General features: G+C 37.2%; 1 protein-coding gene across 2 annotated transcripts in view; it reads right to left on the bottom strand.

Annotated features, from left to right (window-relative positions):
- LOC121648922 (tetratricopeptide repeat protein 28-like) overlaps nucleotides 1-17,370 on the bottom strand; it is a 190,354-nt gene extending 172,984 nt beyond the window's left edge. For both annotated transcript variants that reach the window (XM_041999400.1, XM_041999399.1), the window contains exons 1-2: nucleotides 17,079-17,370; nucleotides 14,801-15,100 (exon numbers count right to left, since the gene is read on the bottom strand). In XM_041999400.1, the coding sequence (XP_041855334.1) occupies nucleotides 14,801-15,100; nucleotides 17,079-17,108 (330 nt within the window). In that variant the 5' untranslated portion in view covers nucleotides 17,109-17,370. The remainder of the gene's footprint in view (nucleotides 1-14,800; nucleotides 15,101-17,078) is intronic.
- Nucleotides 17,371-19,034: the final 1,664 nt, after the last annotated feature.

A 19,034-nucleotide genomic window follows, 5' to 3' on the forward strand; every position in this document is an offset into this window, starting at 1 on the left:
TATCAGAGCTAGATGGACAAGGGTCAATATTTAATTCCTACAGTCATTTATTTTTATTTTTTGTGTATTTATTGGTTAATTTATTTACTTTTTCAATCATTTATTTATTTATAAGCAACACACAACTAAAGTAAAAATAATTTTTTCTTACCAAAAAAATGAATGTCAACAAAGCTTTACAAGCTAACTGAAGTAGCTCACATCTAAATGCGGTTGCCCATGGTCACTGGCCAATCAGTGGTGATATGGTCGATCTACTATATACCATAATAGATCAAATTTGAGCTCTTTTTAAATGATTTTCTCTGCCTTCTTGATGTAATTTGCATATAAAACAGACTCCCGGCTGAGCAAGCATCTGGATTTGTTGATTTTAACTTGCCAAATACAAAAGCCAAGTAAGACATGCAACACACTCTTAAATTTCAGGGGCTGTAACTGGAAAAAAATGTTTGCTATTTTTTTAATTGGAAGAACTACTAAAATATTTATCATGTTATGAAAATTGTTGCAAATATGAGAGTTAAGCAGCACAGTCTCCATTCGTTCTGGTTTTCTTCCTTCAGAGACACGATTCTGTATAAATGCCCAGATCAATGCTCAAGAAATCCGGAAAGAAACCTGCTACTTCAGCGTAAGTGGTACTTAACATTTGCATATTTATCGCTACATAAACAGGTGCACACAAAAGAAGTTCAAACTTGCTTTGCATCTGAATAGGTTAACAAAAACAGGCTTCAATCAAGATCTGACTCGCTCTGAAAAAGACATGATTGTGGATTTCATGACAGCGGGGTTTGAACACTGCGACAAGTTTTTTTTTTATTCCTCTCAAAGGCAGTAATATTTAGGATACACAATAAAAAAAAAAGCAGAATATTGACGTTGCAAAACATTTTCTTTGTATGAGGAAGCTCCTGATAGATGAATGTGGCAGATATTGTGTGGTTTGGGCCACAATTACTGTCAACATCAAAACATCCTGGCGCACAATGTACAGTGTTAATTCAGGTAGGTTAACACAGTAAGTTACAAAACATATTCACAGCTGACTTAGAAACATTATCAAGACTCTCTTTCAGCACAATTGCCATGGTGAACTCAAGATGTAAAGTACATATTGTGTAATCGTTTAGTCCAGGGGCCATTTTTCCCTCAGCCCAGCTAAATAAAACTCGTTTAGAGCCGCAAATGTTATGAGACCTTTTGAAAAAGGACAACTTATAATTTTTTATAAATATCTACTATAGGAAATTTGTTGTCATTTTTAATAAACCACATTTTTATTTATATATGCGTGTGCATGTGACATGCAAAGTTGCATGATCACTGCAACTGTGTTAAAAATCAGAGGAACACACACACCACTGGTAATCCAATCAGTACAGTCTTTGATGTCACGCTAGATTCTCACATTTTACTTGAATTGGCAAAATAAAAGAAAATACTAAGTGAAGAGCAACACAACAATAACTGTGCAGTTAGAACCAAAAAGGCCAAAATTTACTGTATGAAACAAAGATTGCAAAACTGGTCATATAAACCATTTTAGAGAAAAAAGGCCTAATATTGAAAGTTTTTGGTGGTAAAAGTATGTGAACCAGCAGGGTGTGGTAAAAAGTTTTCAATAAATGGAATTAAATCAGTTGTCAAAAAGTCGCATAGCTGTGCAGCTGCATCTTGTGCATAAGCTGGAAATCTGCTGAAAAATGTTGTCAAAATTTCTTAATGGACAAAACCAAAACAGGACTTTTTGATAAAAAAAATTAAAAAAAATCAGCAAAACAACCTTTTCATATTTGTGAAACATGTTGGTAGTAGAATCATTGTTTGGGGCAGATTTGTTGGATGCACAGCAAGCCTTCATAAAAAAAAAAAAAAAAAAAAACTGAATTATACCAAGAAATGCTTTAGGAAAATGTCAACAGCGCGATCCACTAGAGAGCTGGTCAAAGAAAAAGCAATTGCTGAAGAACAAAGGTGAAATTTTACATGTAGACCAGATCGAAGTCTTGAGCTTGACACAATAAAATATTGATAGAGGAGTTGAAGCAAGCATGTCATGCAGTAAAACACACCAGCATCACACCAGAGTTTACATCAACGGTTATAAACTATAAGTTACTGCAGAACAAGGGAGTCACAGACAGCGCATAGTGAAAGCAAAGCTTCTAATGACACAAATGGGATATGTGAATCACATTCCTTAGTGAATAAATTACAAAGAATAACATATTTAGTCTTAGTCTGACTTTTATCATATTCTAAGACTGGAAATATAAATACAGACATGGACAAAATTGTTGGTGCCCACCTGTTAATAAAACAAAAACCGACCAAAGTCACTGTAATAACTTAAATCTGACCAAAGTAATAATGAATAAAAATTTTATGAAAATCAACCAATGAAAACCAGACATTGCTTTTGAATTGTTGTTCAAAAGAATTATTTTAAAAAAAAAAACTAATGAAACAGGTCTGGACAAAAATAATGAAACCCTTAGAAAAGATTGCTAATTATTTGACCATGACATGGTAAACTAAGGTATCTTCTAATTAGCATCACAGGTGTTTTCAAGTTTGCAATCAGTCAGTCTACCTAATTAAAGGGTGACAAGTAGTCACTGTGCTGTTTGGTGGCAGAGTGTACCACGCTGAACATGGACTACAAAAAGCGTTGTCCATAGAGGAGATTAGAAAGAAAATCTGTTGTTGTTTGAGCCAAAGTGGACGTCATGGGAGATGACCAAGGATGACACCACTGTGGAAAGCAAATCATAAAAAAAGCCAGACAGGAATTTGCCACAGTGCAAACTGACAGGCCACAAAGCCTCTGGGAGAATCTCCTTTAGATAGATGAAACAAAACTGGAGCTTTTCGGCCAGGCACATCAGCTCTATGTTCATAGATGCAAAAATGAAGGACAGAAATAAACACGGTCCCTACTGGGAAACATGGAGGAGGCTCAGTTATGTTCTGGGGTTGCTTTGCTGCATCTGGAATAGGGTGTCTTGAATCAGTGCAGGGTACAATGAAATCTCAACACTATCAAGGCATTCTGGAACAAAATGTGCTGCCTAGTGTCAGAAAACTTGGTCTCAGGTCATGGGTCTTCCAACAGGAAAAAGACCCAAAATACACATAAAAATAAAGAAGAAAAAAAAAAAAGAGAAAAAAGAAAAAACACCCCAGAATGGCTAAGAGCAAAACATTTCACCATATTGAAGTGGCCTTCTATGAGCCCTGTTCTATTGAAAATCTGCAGAAGGAGCTGAAACATGCAGTCTGGAGAAGTCTCCCTTTAAATCTGAGACAACTGGAGCAGTTTGCTCACAAGGAGTGGACCAAAATACCCGCTACCTGTGCAGAAGTTTCAATGGCAGTTACAGAACTCGATTGCAGTCATCGCCTCAAAAGGTTGTACAACAAAGTATTAAGTTAAAGGTCCTTTCAGTTTTGTTCAAGCCTGTTTCATTAGTTTTTTTTTTATTTTTTAACAGTTCTGTTGAAAAACAATTGAAAAAGCAATTTCTGGGTTTTACTGGTTAATTTCCAGTCATTTTTTATTCATTATTCATTTAGTCAATTTTAAGTTATTTCAGAGGCCATTGTGTTTTGTATTTAGTTTTTTTTTTATTAACAGAGGGTTGCCAATAATTTTGTGCATGTCTGTAAGTTTTCAAATATATACATGCAGAAATCTACTAAATTCTTAATGGATCAAAGACGTGTAAAAAAAAAAAAAAAAAAAAACAACTGCATTTTCTTGTCCAGGTCATTAAAACAGCGAGTCACTCTAGTCTGGATGAGTCATTTTTAACACCTGACTGCAAACAGCTAAGCCTCTGGTCAAAAACAGAGACTGTATCTATTAACATCGAAGTCATTTGTCAGCTTTACGCACATAAATACAGCACCTGCAATCCCTGGTTTTTTAGTTAATATATCTCCCCAGGCATTTCCATTTTGGTGCGGCTGCTGCTGTTGTTTCCTTGTCAAACTCATTATGGAGAAAAAGAATTAGTGGCAAGTATTAAGGTAAGACATGGATGTGCAAACATTCAAACATCTAATTGTAATAACCTGACACAAATGAGTAATTTAGCTACCTAAAAACAAGCTCTGAGATCTAGAAGGAGCACTTTAGATGAATGAATCCGGCTGAAGGTCATTACACGCCATAAAATTTAGATAGAAAAACAAGATTTATCATTTACTGGGCTGGATTTGAATATTAAATGGACCTGCTTACCACCTCATGATAAAATCTGAGATTATCTAAAAGTCAGCTTAACATAATATTGTACATCTTGCATTTTTTCTTCCCAACTGCTTTCCGAGCAAGCATTATTTACAACCAATCATCTATCATTAATCATATTGAGCATGCCAGTTAAGTCCGTAATTGCAGAAAAAATCGTGACCACGCAGCTCTCATAAGTACTGGGCAAAATTAGGTCATGCTTAAACTAAAGCCTGATTAGATTTCATGTCCTGGTTCCGTATGAGCAACACTGACAAATATTACTTTGTTTTCTACTGACAGACTAAGTGATTGCTTCTGAATGAAGCAATGATAGATTTAAGGAGACATATCATTATTCTATTAATGCACATTGACATTTTAAATTGTGCCTAATATGTTGTGCAGAGTACTATGGGCTGACTCTATTTGCAATCATAATGAGAAAAGACTTTTTCACTCTAGTATTTCAGTTGAAGATACCCAGCAATTATTCGACCAGTGAAAAAACATCATGTTTGTCTCAAAGGAATTTAATTTTTCCAGCTGCTTTGCTCCATCAGGGAGAACACCATAAACTATTTACACCCATATTTTAAGCCTAGAGGGCTGAGAGGGAGGTGGATCTTGTAAATACTCATTCCTATTTTGACAGAAACATAAATAGTAAATAATGACATAAATGAATTAAAACATATATATATATATACATATATATATATGTATATATATATATTCTTTTTTTTTCCACAAGCTATCTGGAAGCTGCAAAAAATAAATGATAACAGTGACAAGGACATGAACAAAGAAGTGCCTCAGAAAAGGTTTGGCACATAATTTTATGGCTTTTCTTTCTCTTCACGCAAGATATAATTTATTAAGGATTTCTCCATTATTTCTACTAACATTCTACAACTGCTCTACCTCTTTCCAAAAACTCTAGTAAGTCAACTGAGAACAAAATTAGTGGCACCATCAATCCCTTCTGTTGTATTTCTCTAGGAGGTACAGGGCGTATGACTCATTCACTTACATCATGAGACGGTGCTGCATTAAAAACACACCACAAGCTAAGAGAGGAATTCTTTCCACTAAGTCCAGACCAAACCTTACACCTCTTTAAAAATGTGAAAGATATAATAATACACTGGTGATATTATGCATCAACTAAATGAGTTTTATTCATCTGCATAGTAATACTGCAGTATGAGCCTGACACAGCTGCTGATACAAGAGGAAAATAGGAACACTCGTCACTTAAGGATCAAAGGTGAAGACAACAGGATCAGGAAGCATACCAAAAAAACAAAACCACAATTCATCTTGCCATGCTTATGTAGTGTATACTAATGGGTACTGTGCTCTTCTTTTTTTCCCCAGTGGGAGTGCTTCCTCCCTGCAGCAGAGCCAGGTGGTGCTAAATCTGGAGACATCCAGGTCTCGGGCCTAAATCTTCCTTAGCTCCCTGGTGGGAGGGGCCAGCACAATATGACGCTGACAGCAAGATGAACCCCTGTGAGGAAAAAAAGGAGCATGTGTATAACCTGAGAGGTTACGTGCTAGGAGAGGGTGCAATTGCTTTCCTCATTTCCTCAATCTTGTAAAGCTGATCCACTATCAGCAACAGAATGTTATGCCGTGAGCATGGCAATGAGCTTGCTTTCTCGGGCTCTTTTGACATTTTGTCTCATGTAATAGCAAGCAAGAAGCTATTAAGCCAGTAATCAGTTTGTGTATTCGGAGGGGAAATAGCACTCAGAGACTGCAGAAATTCTTTTAAAATGATTGAAAGTTTCTGAATGAGGTGCTTACCTAGACTTTGACATGCTTTATTTCTTTTGGGACAAAGAGACCACCACATTTCATATTCTGAGCATCTTGTCTGCTAAATTGTAAGACAAAAAAAAAGGTTTTAAAAAAAAATGTTTAACCAAAGCTAGCAGACACTTAAACTTAGCTCTAACCAAATGAGCCAGAAAACAACTTCCATGCAGTGAGCGTACAGTGAATTTGTATCTTGTATTTTTAGAGGAGGAATTTTGTCCAAAACTGTGTGCTGGCTCATAGGTGTTGACGGTGTGTCTTTAAGCCTGAGAGATTATAATCAGGATGACATCAGTTTCCCAGCTCTGACTCATTCCTGCCCCCTGGACAGTCCAGAGACAGACATCTGTGGGGTGAGAGGGAGGTCATCACCCACACATCAAACCAAATTACATCATCCTGAAAAGCTGCACTGAAAGCCTCTTCTTTATGAACGTCCAAGGATCCAGCACAAAAAACCAAAGACATACGCAACAGAGTTTATGGTATGTTGTAAAAAAAAGACAGGCTGTGCTAATTTTTACTTTTTATGTACATGAGCTTGGTATTTCTGGCACCTGGTGTTTCTGGCACCTGGGTGACAGAGAAGAAACACCACTTGGCCACCATCACAACAACCTGGGTGAGCAGGATTTGGAATAAGGCTTTCAAGCTGAATAAAGCTGAACAAAGCAGAACAGTCTTGACAGATATGGCTGACATTGTCATATTTTTGCACATCATAAAAACTGATAAAAGAACTAAATAAAACAAATGGTTTAAACTGGTGAGTAGAAATATGTGCAACTAAACATTTTTTGGTATTTACATTCAGGATTTGCCAATATGATTTTGAACTACCGTCAACCTTTACAAAAACAGGCGGGATGGACTGCAGTGTTTTCGCCTGGCTAGAAATAGTGCTTTTGATCTAAACTGAAAAGACCTGTTTTGGGAATATCTGTCTAAAATATCCTTTTCCAGCATCTTTCAAGCATGTCTCAATCAGTCCCTCCTGGAATTTTGTTATGTTGTAATCACAACTATTAATAAAAACACAGCCACTCCTCATGAATACTGCACGTCCTAGCCATTTCGTCCAATCACTGCTCTTCTCCGTGTTACCATATACGTTATGAATTTATTTCTATGTTTCTGATTATCTACATGCAAGAGAAATGTGTTGCATATACTGTTTAAAATCAATACAAAAGGACCATGCATGAGACATTTCCAGGTTCTGCATGAAAGTGGAAGAAAACTGTTTTGTATTGTATTTATTTGTAGTGTTTTATTGGTAGTTGTAAACATGCTAGAGAAATAAACATTACTGCATGCAACATTGTGATGGAACATAAATTAAAATGGTCACAAAACATCATCAGTGAATGTCTGAAATATACGAGCAGGCAAGATAACTCCCCTTGACGGAGTCTATAACATTCAGATCTGTTAAGTTTTTTGGTTTTTATTTTCTTTTTCTTTTTTAAACCATGTTGTTTGAACGGTACATTGCAGCTTATACGTATAAACAGTCTTGTTTCTAGGTGTATTTTGTTATTCTTATTTTTCCAGTTTTATGCACTTCTGAAAGTCTCTTAATACTCTGCAGCATTGTAGCACTGTCTAATTGTGTTTCTATGTGTTGTTTTAATTATTTTATATTTTTGTGCATTGTTTTTACATATTTTTTATGACTGTTGTATGTACTTTAAGTACCTTTTGGTTTTTGTAAAGGGCTATACAAATAAAATATCATTGATTGATTTATATATATTATATTATATAATATTATATATTATATTGATATATACTAGGCCATTAAATGACAGTAACAACAATATCATACATCAAAGTCTCTAATAAATATAATTTAAATTATAAATTTAATAGACACAGGTATTGGATCAGTACTCTGTATCAGCAGATATCTGACTTTAACCCCAGGTATTGGTATTAGACAGACAAGAATGTATCAGAACATTTCCTGATATTATTATTATTACCTGGACTGGCAATGAAGTGAACCACTGTGGGCCCCTGAACAAGTCCCTTAACCCTCAACTGCTGGGCCCACTGCTCCTAGTGTAATTAGGATGGGTTAAACACAGAGAAACAATTTCCCAACTGCGATTAATAAAAAAATATATTATTAATTATTATAATAAGAAAATATGAGAAATGATAAGTTGTTTTGTTTTCTTTCGGAAGGTAATGATGCTCATCCAGTTTTTCACAATGGCTTGGTGGGGGTCTACGCTCTCTCAGTGCATCTAGTTTACAAATAAAGAATTAACTGAAAACACCTCAGTTTAATTTCATATTCAAACCGCTAAACCTTGACATGCACTTTTACCACATGGATGTGATACTAGATTTTTCTCCTCAATGAATGAATAACCTTGAGATGACTTTGTCGTGAAATGGCACTATACACATAAAGCTGAATTAAACTGAATACCCATGTAAAATGTTGCTGTATCATTTACTTAATAAAACTCATTCACATGCATGTAAAGTTGCAAGAAGGTCGGTTAATGTTTTAGGCCATATTTCAGGTGAAATATCTAAAATAAAAATGATACATACACAGAAGCATCAGATTGTAAAAGATTTGATGATTATATGCTGAATTTTGAGGAGTTATTAGATAAAAATGAGGGGACTTGATTTTAATACAAATTGTAAAAGTAAAGTTCATAAGAATATAGTAGCTACTGTTATACAAAACTATAAAAAGAGTAGTTTAGTAAAGATGCCTCCTTTAGTAGAAACTACAGGAACTAATGCAACACTCTTGCGGATATGAGAGCATGAGCTCAGGATTAGTTCCATCTCATCTGCGTAAAGAGTAATATAGCTGCCAAGGAAGTGGTGTTGAAATCAAAACAGAGGATCTATATGTGTGTGTGTGTGTGTGTGTGTGTGTGTGTGTGTGTGTGTGTGTGTGTGTGTGTGTGTGTGTGTGTGTGTGTGTGTGTGTGTGTGTGTGTGTGGTCATTTTCCCTCCATCATGGTCAGAGCATTTGTGCTGTACTTCTAAACCACAGAAGCCGTGGAAAGGAAAAAGTCAGAATTTAACTGCTCCCGCTCATTTCACAGATTTTCCAGACAAATAATTCCAGGTTTGTTCCCAATAGCGCCAACCCTCTGTCCATGCTGGTCTTACTGGTCTATAATTAAATGCCATTCATTTGATTTGTTCATTAGGTCAAGCCTCGGCTGGGTAGAAGCAAAAGGAACCCTCTCATTAGTGGTTCGTGACTCTACTCTCTCCACGGTGAGCTGTGGTGGAAAAAAAGCTGAGGAGAGTGGGAGGGGTGAAACTGTCAGGAAAATTATTTCTATTATATACATATATTATATACATATTATACAAGCGATCTAACTATGTAGATAGATATATATACTTGAATTTATATTTTGTATTCATTCTTCTGTTTTTTGTACCATTTATACATATCATTGCTTTAATTCAGAGACTACACTGTACTACTGCATCATCATGTAAAACAAGGCGTGCATACTAGATATCAAATGTTAAGAAAGATTAACACATTTCTTCAAGTCCTTAGCCTTCCAATGAATATGTAATTTTTCCTCAACTTTTATCTGGCACATTTTAAGGATCCAGTATATAATCTCTGCTGTTAGGAGTCGTGGCATGAACAAAACCAGAATATGCTGCTTAATGCTGACAATAGTTGCACTAAATAAGCATGTTGGAAATTCTTGCAATGTTGGTGTACTGCCTGGAGTCACATGTTGGAAATTGTTGTTCTTTAATTGATGTTTCAATTATTTGGGTTTTACCTTGTTACTCGGTCACAAAGAGAAACAATGCTGTGTGGCAAAGATTTTAAAAGTATTTAAAAAAATGTGATGCCAAAATGGATTTCTCTGGGTTTGAACTTTGTTATAAATTTGGGAGAAACTTGATTTGTCAAGCCTTTAATATTTTCTACACTTTGAGGTAAGAACTGCATGTGTCTTGCATTCATACCTTTTGGGAGGCTAACAAATGGAACTTCTCCAGAGCAGCAGTGCTACTCAATGTTAATTGTCTCAGCCTCTCTGAGAACTTCGCTCATATCACTGATTACTTCTGACAATTACAATGGTTAAATGTTACCCTGTCAGCGTAGCAGGAACTTGTAACAGATGTTGATGAGCTACTCTGTCTCATTTTTTTTTTGCCAAAACTTAATCATCTTCACAAACTAGCAAAAGTCAATACATGACATATGAAAAGGCAACATGCTGAGAAGTTTTCTTTGCTTGCCTCCTGATGAGGCTCTGCTACCTTTTTTAGTATTCTCATAACTAGCTGCAGGTATTTATATTTTATAGCTGCTCATTCATAACTACAGGCATGTTTGCAGGTTGATGTCATCTGAATTCACTTCCTCCAAATCAAACCAGCGCAGTGTAATCATAAATATGTAAAACCGGATATCATAAATATTCACTGATGCATTCTGTGAGCTCACCGTTCACTTCAGAGTTCAACATTTATATTTTATTTTGATAGATAGATACATAGATGGTTGTTTTTAAGTCATTTGTGATTGCAACATGGGAATTTATATGTGTAATATTAATCTAGTAAAATACAATAAATTGATCATTTGATTCTGATGAGTGTACTGTTATGCTACATCAACTACTCCAATACATTTACTGTTTCATACCCTTAACTACAACCCACAGGAGCGTCTATTAAACTACTGCGACCAGCAGGAGGGAATACAACTGATATAAGCATCTACATCAGAGCAACCATTACTGTCCAGTGTTCCCTTTAACAAGCTTCAAAGTCCTCTTAAAAAGAAGGATTGGAGGGGTGGATGGTGCAATTATGAACAGCACTTTCAACCATGTAACACAAATTCAACCAGATACAGCACTTCTTTGTTTTTTGTTTTTTTTCATTCTAACAAAAATGACAAAACAAACCCAAACACCTTCTAGAGCAGTCCCTGTGGCTAATATGGGCTAATCAGCAATAAAAACACTGGTCTACAAATGCAGCTGATCTTATATTATATTAGACAAATTAATAAGACAATCACTTGTAAGATCGGTGGTTCAATTTCCAGTCCCTCTGTGTGTTAAAGTGCTCTTGGGCACATAGCTGAACCCATTACTGCCCCAAACATGCTAACCAGTGGGTGAACTGTGTATATAATAGTCCAAAAGAAGGTGGTGCATGTGCAGTTTATGAAACATTATTTGAATTTCAGCATACATGTATGAGGGTGGTGTGAATACGGGTGGCAAACCTCATGGCCAGCCATTCAAATTTCTCTATAAACCACAGGAAGTGAGTGGGCTAACAGCTTTGTCTTAGGAATTAATTTTTATCCATTTATTTTTAAAATGAATGCTAATCCAAGGGACATTCTCAAAACACTTTAGCTGACCTGATACAGCTTCACAGCAAAGCTTACAATTACTGGTTTATTTTTCAGTATTATAGAACAGATCACCAGAAATTAGTACACCAGTCTAAGGACATCTTTCTGGCTTATCATAGTCGTATAAATGTTCATCAAAAAGGAAGAAAATATTTCACATTGAGTGAAAAAGGAAAAAAGTTCTAAGAACTGTAATCATTCATTTAAAAAATCTCTCTTCTTTACACAAACTGAGATCAGATGAGAGCACAAAGAGCATCTTAAAACAGCAAAACTCTTCAAATCAAACACTAAATTCTTCTGCTATTTCTCGTACAGGAATAGCAGAAATCCAGTGTCATCACTGAGGGAAACAAAAGCGTTAGCCACATCAGGGTGTCAGCATTTACCCCCTACACAATTACTGGATATGGTGCTGCTGTAATTAAAGTCCCCTTTCAGCACTCCAGACTTTGTGACCTATTCCAGTGCAAATACTCATTGTGTCAGTTAATCCCAAGGCCACTCCACTGGGATGTAAATGGATATTTTATGGTGGTGAAACAGTAAAATGTATCCAGATAATGGCTTAGCACTGAAAAAATGTGTTGCATGGTCATCTAGTGGGGGGCTGATGACGCTTAACCACCATGATAAGTGGGTGTCATGTGAAACTTCTGCAATAAACATTTGAAGAGACAGAATACCCCTGATAAGCACCATCATAACCCATAATCAGAAGCTATGCAAATGATAGTGCTGTTTCCCCTGACACTGCAGTGCCAGTTTTCTTTTGGTTCCCTGGAAACTCTCCTGTCAGCGCTCAAGCTGGAGAATGAGAGTGATAGCAGAAAGGACTGTTTGTTTAACATGTCACTGGAACAGCAGCCTTGAGAGGGAGGGACCAGATGGAGGAGCAGAATAGACTGGGATTCAGTGCTGTCGTCTCAGTCACTCATGTGGACCTAAAAGGCTCTCGAGGTACATCAAAGAATTACAAAGTACTCAGTACAAATTGATGCTGAAATATTTTCCATCAAAGATAAATGACACATACATCTATCAAAAAGCTTAAGTACAGGAGGTTGCAATAGTGCCATTCTTTTTGTGCTTCAAAATTAATGAAGCACAGGAAGAGAAGCTAGCTTATCCCCCCCATTTTATCCCAGTTTCCATCCCACACTGGCTCACAGAAAACTAAATGTGAACAGACACAGAAATGTGTCCTTGTCTACAAAATGGCACTCTATTTTGTTCTCATTTAGGCTTTTTATATTCAGTAAGAGGGAGAGGCACAAAGGGCCTAAAGCTGTCTTGGGTCATTTAACCACACATTTTCTTGCTTGTTTCAGAGTGTGTTCTCTGGCAGTTAAAGCGGGGAAAACTGACAGATTAGACAGGGAGTTCCTTCACAGGCTGGCTGTGGGCTTCAGGAGGGTGGGCTGCTCGCTGGTGCTTGGGGCAGCAACACCATGCCTGTCAATGGTTGATGGGCCAATGCAGAAGTGCAGTCATAGGGAGGAATGATTGATGATATTATGTACTCACACAGGATCTGAATGCCAGCACACTCCTGTGATTTAATCCCTGTTCCTTCATCAAACATTCAGGCATGGCAGACGGACTGCGAAACACCAACCTTCTCTTTCCCTGAGGCCAAAGCGAGACCACCAGTACTAATTGATTCTGTAAGGAAGCACTGACTGAATACAAGTTGTAATACATATTGTTACTATAAATCATATATAGTGCATATGAATACACAAAATTGCATATTGAAGAAAAATGAAAAGGAAGACAGATTTTTTTGTGAGCTTTGACTCTTGTTCTAAAGTAGTGATACAGGTTTAAGTACTTTTCCACCATAAAGATAAAAGCCAGTCACAATGTTCATTTAGTTTCCTTTGGCTCCACTAAATATAGAGAAAAAGCATGTTGGAAATTACGTTGGTTGACTGCATTTTCTCATACACAAACCAAACACTCCTGTTTGACAAGAGTGACCCCTAGTGGAGACTCTGGAAACTTAACCTGAAATATGAGAATCTGTAAAGATGTCAATACCGCAGACATATTAATCTCTTTGTCTCATGTTGCAAAGTAAAACACAAGGGTCAAGCTATACATTGACACTAGGAATGATAACACCAAACCTGAGCAAAAGAGTCAAAGATGTCAGGCAGCACATCCAAAAATAGGCAGAGCTTCACAGCCCATCCCCCAGTCAGACCACAAAGAGTTCATTGTGCTTGAATAGCATATAAAGAAGAGAAGAATGAATTTGGCAATGATTTTCAATTATAGTTTGGTCACATTGCCTTAAGTTCTGCATGAATGTGATCATACTGTAGAAAATGTTGCATAGAAATAATATCTTGATGAAATTTTTACATGTAAAGCAACACAAATTTGAAGAAAAATAGTGAGGAAAAGGAAACAGAAGTATTAGATTTAAAATGGATAATACTTCTATTTATGAGACATGAGGCAAAAACAACATTATCATTACAGGAAACACAAACTGACAGTATCTCAGGTCCTGTCGTAATGACACAGAAGAGGAAACCTACCTGAGCATCTGTAGGTACATGACCCCAGATCAATGAAGAGGTGGCTTCTGATGCATCGATGGTAGCGACAAATTATCGTCAATACCACTCTACCACATTATCATCAATCTCTCTCTTTAAAGACAAAAGTATCCCTCCATGCTAAATCATGAAATCAATGCTTTTCTATCACTGAGATGAATTGGTCTCCTAGTGGTCTCTGTGGCTGAGTAATGTGAAATCTATTACAGGTTAGTGCTCATGGCCTGGACAAGATCAAAGACAAGACCCCAGAAAAGTTTGTATTGATCACCGGCCAAGAGAAGACAGCTGAGATGTGAAAATGTGATTGAAATTTGAAACGCTTTGAACTGAAGATAAAGTAACTCCTTCTTAGAAAAAACAAACACAAATCCACATCTCATGCAAGAACACTAATATAACTGATGCTATCTTATTACTAGTAGTTATTTGTGCTTAAATTGACAAAACTGTAACTTTCATTAGCAGTTCTTACATCTTTACACACTCCTTACAACCCTTACACCAAAAACAAGTTTGACACGTCTTAGAAAGGGCTCTGCCTCATTTCGATGTAAGCTAAGTCCAGATGATGCTCCATTTGCAGTTATATGGACATCAAAGCCCCCAAACTGGATTTAGGCCTAAAAATGATCATTTCTATCAGTGATACTTTATTAGTGTTCCAGTCAATAATTTGTATTCTTAAACACAGAAAGTTTATCTTTTGCAGCACAAAGTTTACAATATTAGCTAATCCAGAGTTTAAACCTTTGAGGCACACTTACCTTTGGCCATTTGGGATTAAGCTCACAAGCTTTTTCAGCATCACACAGAGCTGCTTGGTGTTGGCCCAGTTTGAGAAAAGCTGCTGAACGGTTGCTAAACAGGATGCAGTTCTGCGGGTCGGCTTGCAACGCATCGCTGTACAAACGGACAGCCGCCTGAAAGTCGCCTCGCTGGCACGCCTCATTGCTCTGCTGCACCTTCTCCATGAACTCTGCTTTGTTGAGACCACACCTGACACCATCGTCTCCAGCAACGCACCGGACAGGCCTGCCCGCTGCCCGGGAGTCGAAGATCGAAAACTGTAGAAACAGAGTAAGAGAGGAAGAGTTGTAATCACTCTGAATAAAAAAAAAATATTACAGTTAAAGGCATTCAGTAGAGCTTTTGCACAGCAGCACAGGTGAAACTAATTTTATTAACGAGGGCTCTGTTCCATCAAGCTTCCATGACAATGAGCCAACATGTGCACTAGGAAGCCTGTAAAACCTGTGCTTGATAGATTTTTTTTTTTTTTTTTTCCGGAGCTTGGGCTGATTTGACATGCCAAAATGTCTGCTGTCCATTGGCAGGACAACAGCAGTTGGAACACGCAGCGGAAGTGTGAGGGAATGTTAATGAAGGCCGGAGCAGAATGTTATTAAAAAACAGCGTATGACAAAGAATGTATGCCAAATTCACTCATCTCATGCAGAGCAACCAAACAAATATAGATACGTTGGTCCTGAAGCTCACTGAGAAAGTAAACTAACAAAGCCTATGTTAGCGTTATCTGTTCCACCTGTGATCTTCCTGTTATGGCAATGTTACTGTCTGTTGCCAAAAAAAAAAAAAAAAAGGCCATGGTTCATATGTTTTGTTTTCATAATTTTGTATTTTGTGTTTTAACATGACACGAATCATGATTTGAAGTCACAGACAAATGATTGAAGCCCAAAGAAAATCTCATTCTAAAATACAGATTAAATAATAGCACACATTTGGACATATAGCAATTTAAACATACTGATTAAGTTTATTCCTGGCTTAGACCAAGTCATGTTTTCCCACCCCTTAAATAACACACAAACTCTAGTCTTCTAGTTACCTCATATAACCAGTAATGACTGACATGATGGTAGGTAGGAGAGTGTTGTGAACAGTAAACAGTTGTATTGCTGAATTATGAAATTCATCTCAGACAGTATGCTCCTTAGACCCGCTTCCACCATACCTCTTTCTCACCACACCTCCTCCAGCTGAATTCTGGGACAGGGCAGGCTTGGTAATTACTTCCAGAGGCCCAGAGAGGAGAAGCAGCCAAAATGAGGTCTTTGGGTATCAAGTAGATTCAACATCAAGCTAAAATACAGTATCAACCATCAGTTTTCATGCACTTTTTACCCTTAATCTTTCCCACTTTAACTGGCTCCTCTATCATTAACAAAAGTGGAAGCATATTTTCTGTTGGAAAGGGGTTAAGTTTAATGTGTCCAGAGGATTAGCAAAATCAAAATAATGCTGTAATCACCTGTGTGCTGTGTGTATGGAGCGGATTTAAAAACAGTGCCACAGAAAGGCACCCCACCTCTTAGTAATAGACAAACAGGGTAGCAAAGGATGGCATCTGTCACCCATGCCTACATGCAAAGGTAAGAAGTGTCAGGAGATGCATCTATTATAGATTAGAGCTTCCAAGGCTCATGAGCATGCAGCTTTTCTCTCTTTTTTGTAGGAATCTGCTTCGATAGTCTAGGGGTTGCCTTCTGTATGTGGGTAGCACTCAGCAGGAAGGGTGGAGAGATAATGAGAGCCTGCACCAATACACACACTACCACCGTGATCATAAGGAGACAGAAACAGAGATTCACTCTGTTCTCCAAAGACAAATATAGCCTGGATTGCACATATTAACAGTTTTGTTAGGGAGGGATTATGTGGATTTGCTCATGGCAGTGCAGACAAACTTTCTGCTACATTATTAGCAGTGCAGGCTTCATAATGTAAGACTAAGTCAATGTGGCCTGTCTTCTATGATCTTCCACTGGCAAACAAAAAGAGCCACATTTATGCTGGTTATGGTGTGCTCCAGGAGAGCCCACACATTCCCTGTGCAGCTCAAAATGCATGACTGGAAAATCGATAGAGGTTTTTTACGAGGTTTTAGCAGGAATGGTCATTTGGTATTTCCTGCCCAGAACGCGGGGGTATAAAAAAAGAGAGAAACGCCGAACAATAAAATACCAGCAAGTTGGCAGAGGTGACAGGTCACATCACAAAATATGCTAGAAACCTGTTTACCTTTTCTTTCAGAGTCGCTTGTTTCTCCATCCTGTCTCACTGCGTTGGTTTGTGCGACGGTTATCGCTCTCATCCCATCACACTCTTTGAAGACTTTGTGTCGACTTTTTGTGCATCAAGAAGTCGTCCAAATTTGCGCAAAAAGTTAATTTTTTCGGCGAGAGAGTCGTAAAAACGCGAGGAAGTCCACAAAATTGAGCTGTGTGCCGTTCAAGAGAAACTTTCTTCAAGGAAAGTGCGCCATGTTGTCAAATCTTTTCCCTTTTTTTCCTGTCTTTTTTTCCCTCTGTTGCCATAGCGGATTTTTTGAGTGCTGCTGTGCACACAGAAGCAGGAAAGTCTGTGAGAGTTTGAGTCAGGATATGAAAATAGTGTTATGAATAAACACTGTTCATAAATGTGAATACTAAACGCGTTTTAAAGCATATTGGAAAATCTGGTTAAATAACGTGTGTCACTGCCGTACGAAGATTTTGTAAGGTCAGAGGTGAAAATGGAAACGGCCACCTCTGCATTTTGAAATGAAAATGCTGTGGAATGATTAGAAAAGTCAATTATTACTTTTTGTATTTCATGTCAATAGCTGGGGCTGGATTAGTATTTACTTTATCATAATTTAAAATTTGTGATCCAAAGATCATAATTAAGTTTTTAGATGACATTTCTCAGCTGGGACGTTGTCAAGAGTGTGTATGTTTTCAAAGAGCACCCTCCTACTCCATGGATTGTGCTCTTGGTAGGCTCTTTCCACGGTTGATGGAAGGCTTATTGAAGTGTGTTTTTGCATGTCTGCTTATGTCAGTCCCATGACAGCCTTCATTCTGTCCAAGGTGTAAACCTCCCCAACTTCTTGCACTTTGGCAATGGGCATGCTCCAACTCCTGCTATCTTTAACAGTATAAAGTAGAAATAGAAAATACACCATTTGACAGCCATATATACTGCTATCTGGCCAAACAATACATCCTATAAATTAGTTTGCAAAATATGTGCCCCTTTCCATCTTTGACTGCAACAAGTGACATGTACAATGGATTTTAACATAAACAAACCAGGTAACAAAATCCCATTTGTTTATAAAATGGTCATGTCAGATGAATACATGCACATTCTGCTCTAATATACACAAGACACACCAAAATTAGATCATCTGTACTCTGTCTTGACACTTCATCTTAATAAGTCTGACTTGACTGAAATACCAGTAAAATATTTTTAGGATTTTATGAGATATCACTATAACAAGTGACCAATAACCAGTCTTTTTGCCCAGTCTAGATCTTTGACCAATATGTGTTGCTTAACTATCAAACAACTTATGCAACAGATCCTATAATCACAGGTCCTATGTTAATTGCAAGTTTTCAGTGTTTCCCTGCCCCAACACATCTGACTTAAATGGATCAAACAGCCTACTAAGTTCTCCACAATAACTCATTAATTTTAGTTAGGTGTGTTGGAGCAGGGAAGCATAAATAAACCTGCAGGATTTTCGCCATCAAGGACCAGAGCTGAACACCCCTGATCTACAGCTTTTTGTCTTTCACAAATTAAGTCTGTCTGTATCCTCACAACTAACAAGTTCCTTATGGTCTTTAAGCAATGAAGCAAGTCTCCCAACACTCCCAAAAATCTTTTAAAACTTTTCTGCTTTGTATCTTAAAGGGCATTTAAGATGTAATTCCTTTAAGATTAACCTCACATTAATAATTTTCTGCAGTTTGTAAATATATACAGACGTGGAAAAAATTGTTGGTGCCCTTCGGTTGATGAAAGAAAAATTCACAATGGTCACAGAAATAACTTGAATCTGACAAAAGTAATAATAAATAACAATTCTATGAAATTTAACCAATGAAAGTCAGACATTGCTTTTCAACCATGCTTCAACAGAATTATTTAAAAAAAATAAACTCATGAAACAGGCCTGGACATAAATGATGGTAACCTTAACTT

The sequence above is a fragment of the Melanotaenia boesemani genome, chromosome 11 (genome assembly GCF_017639745.1).
Source record: "Melanotaenia boesemani isolate fMelBoe1 chromosome 11, fMelBoe1.pri, whole genome shotgun sequence".
Taxonomy (NCBI): domain Eukaryota; kingdom Metazoa; phylum Chordata; class Actinopteri; order Atheriniformes; family Melanotaeniidae; genus Melanotaenia; species Melanotaenia boesemani.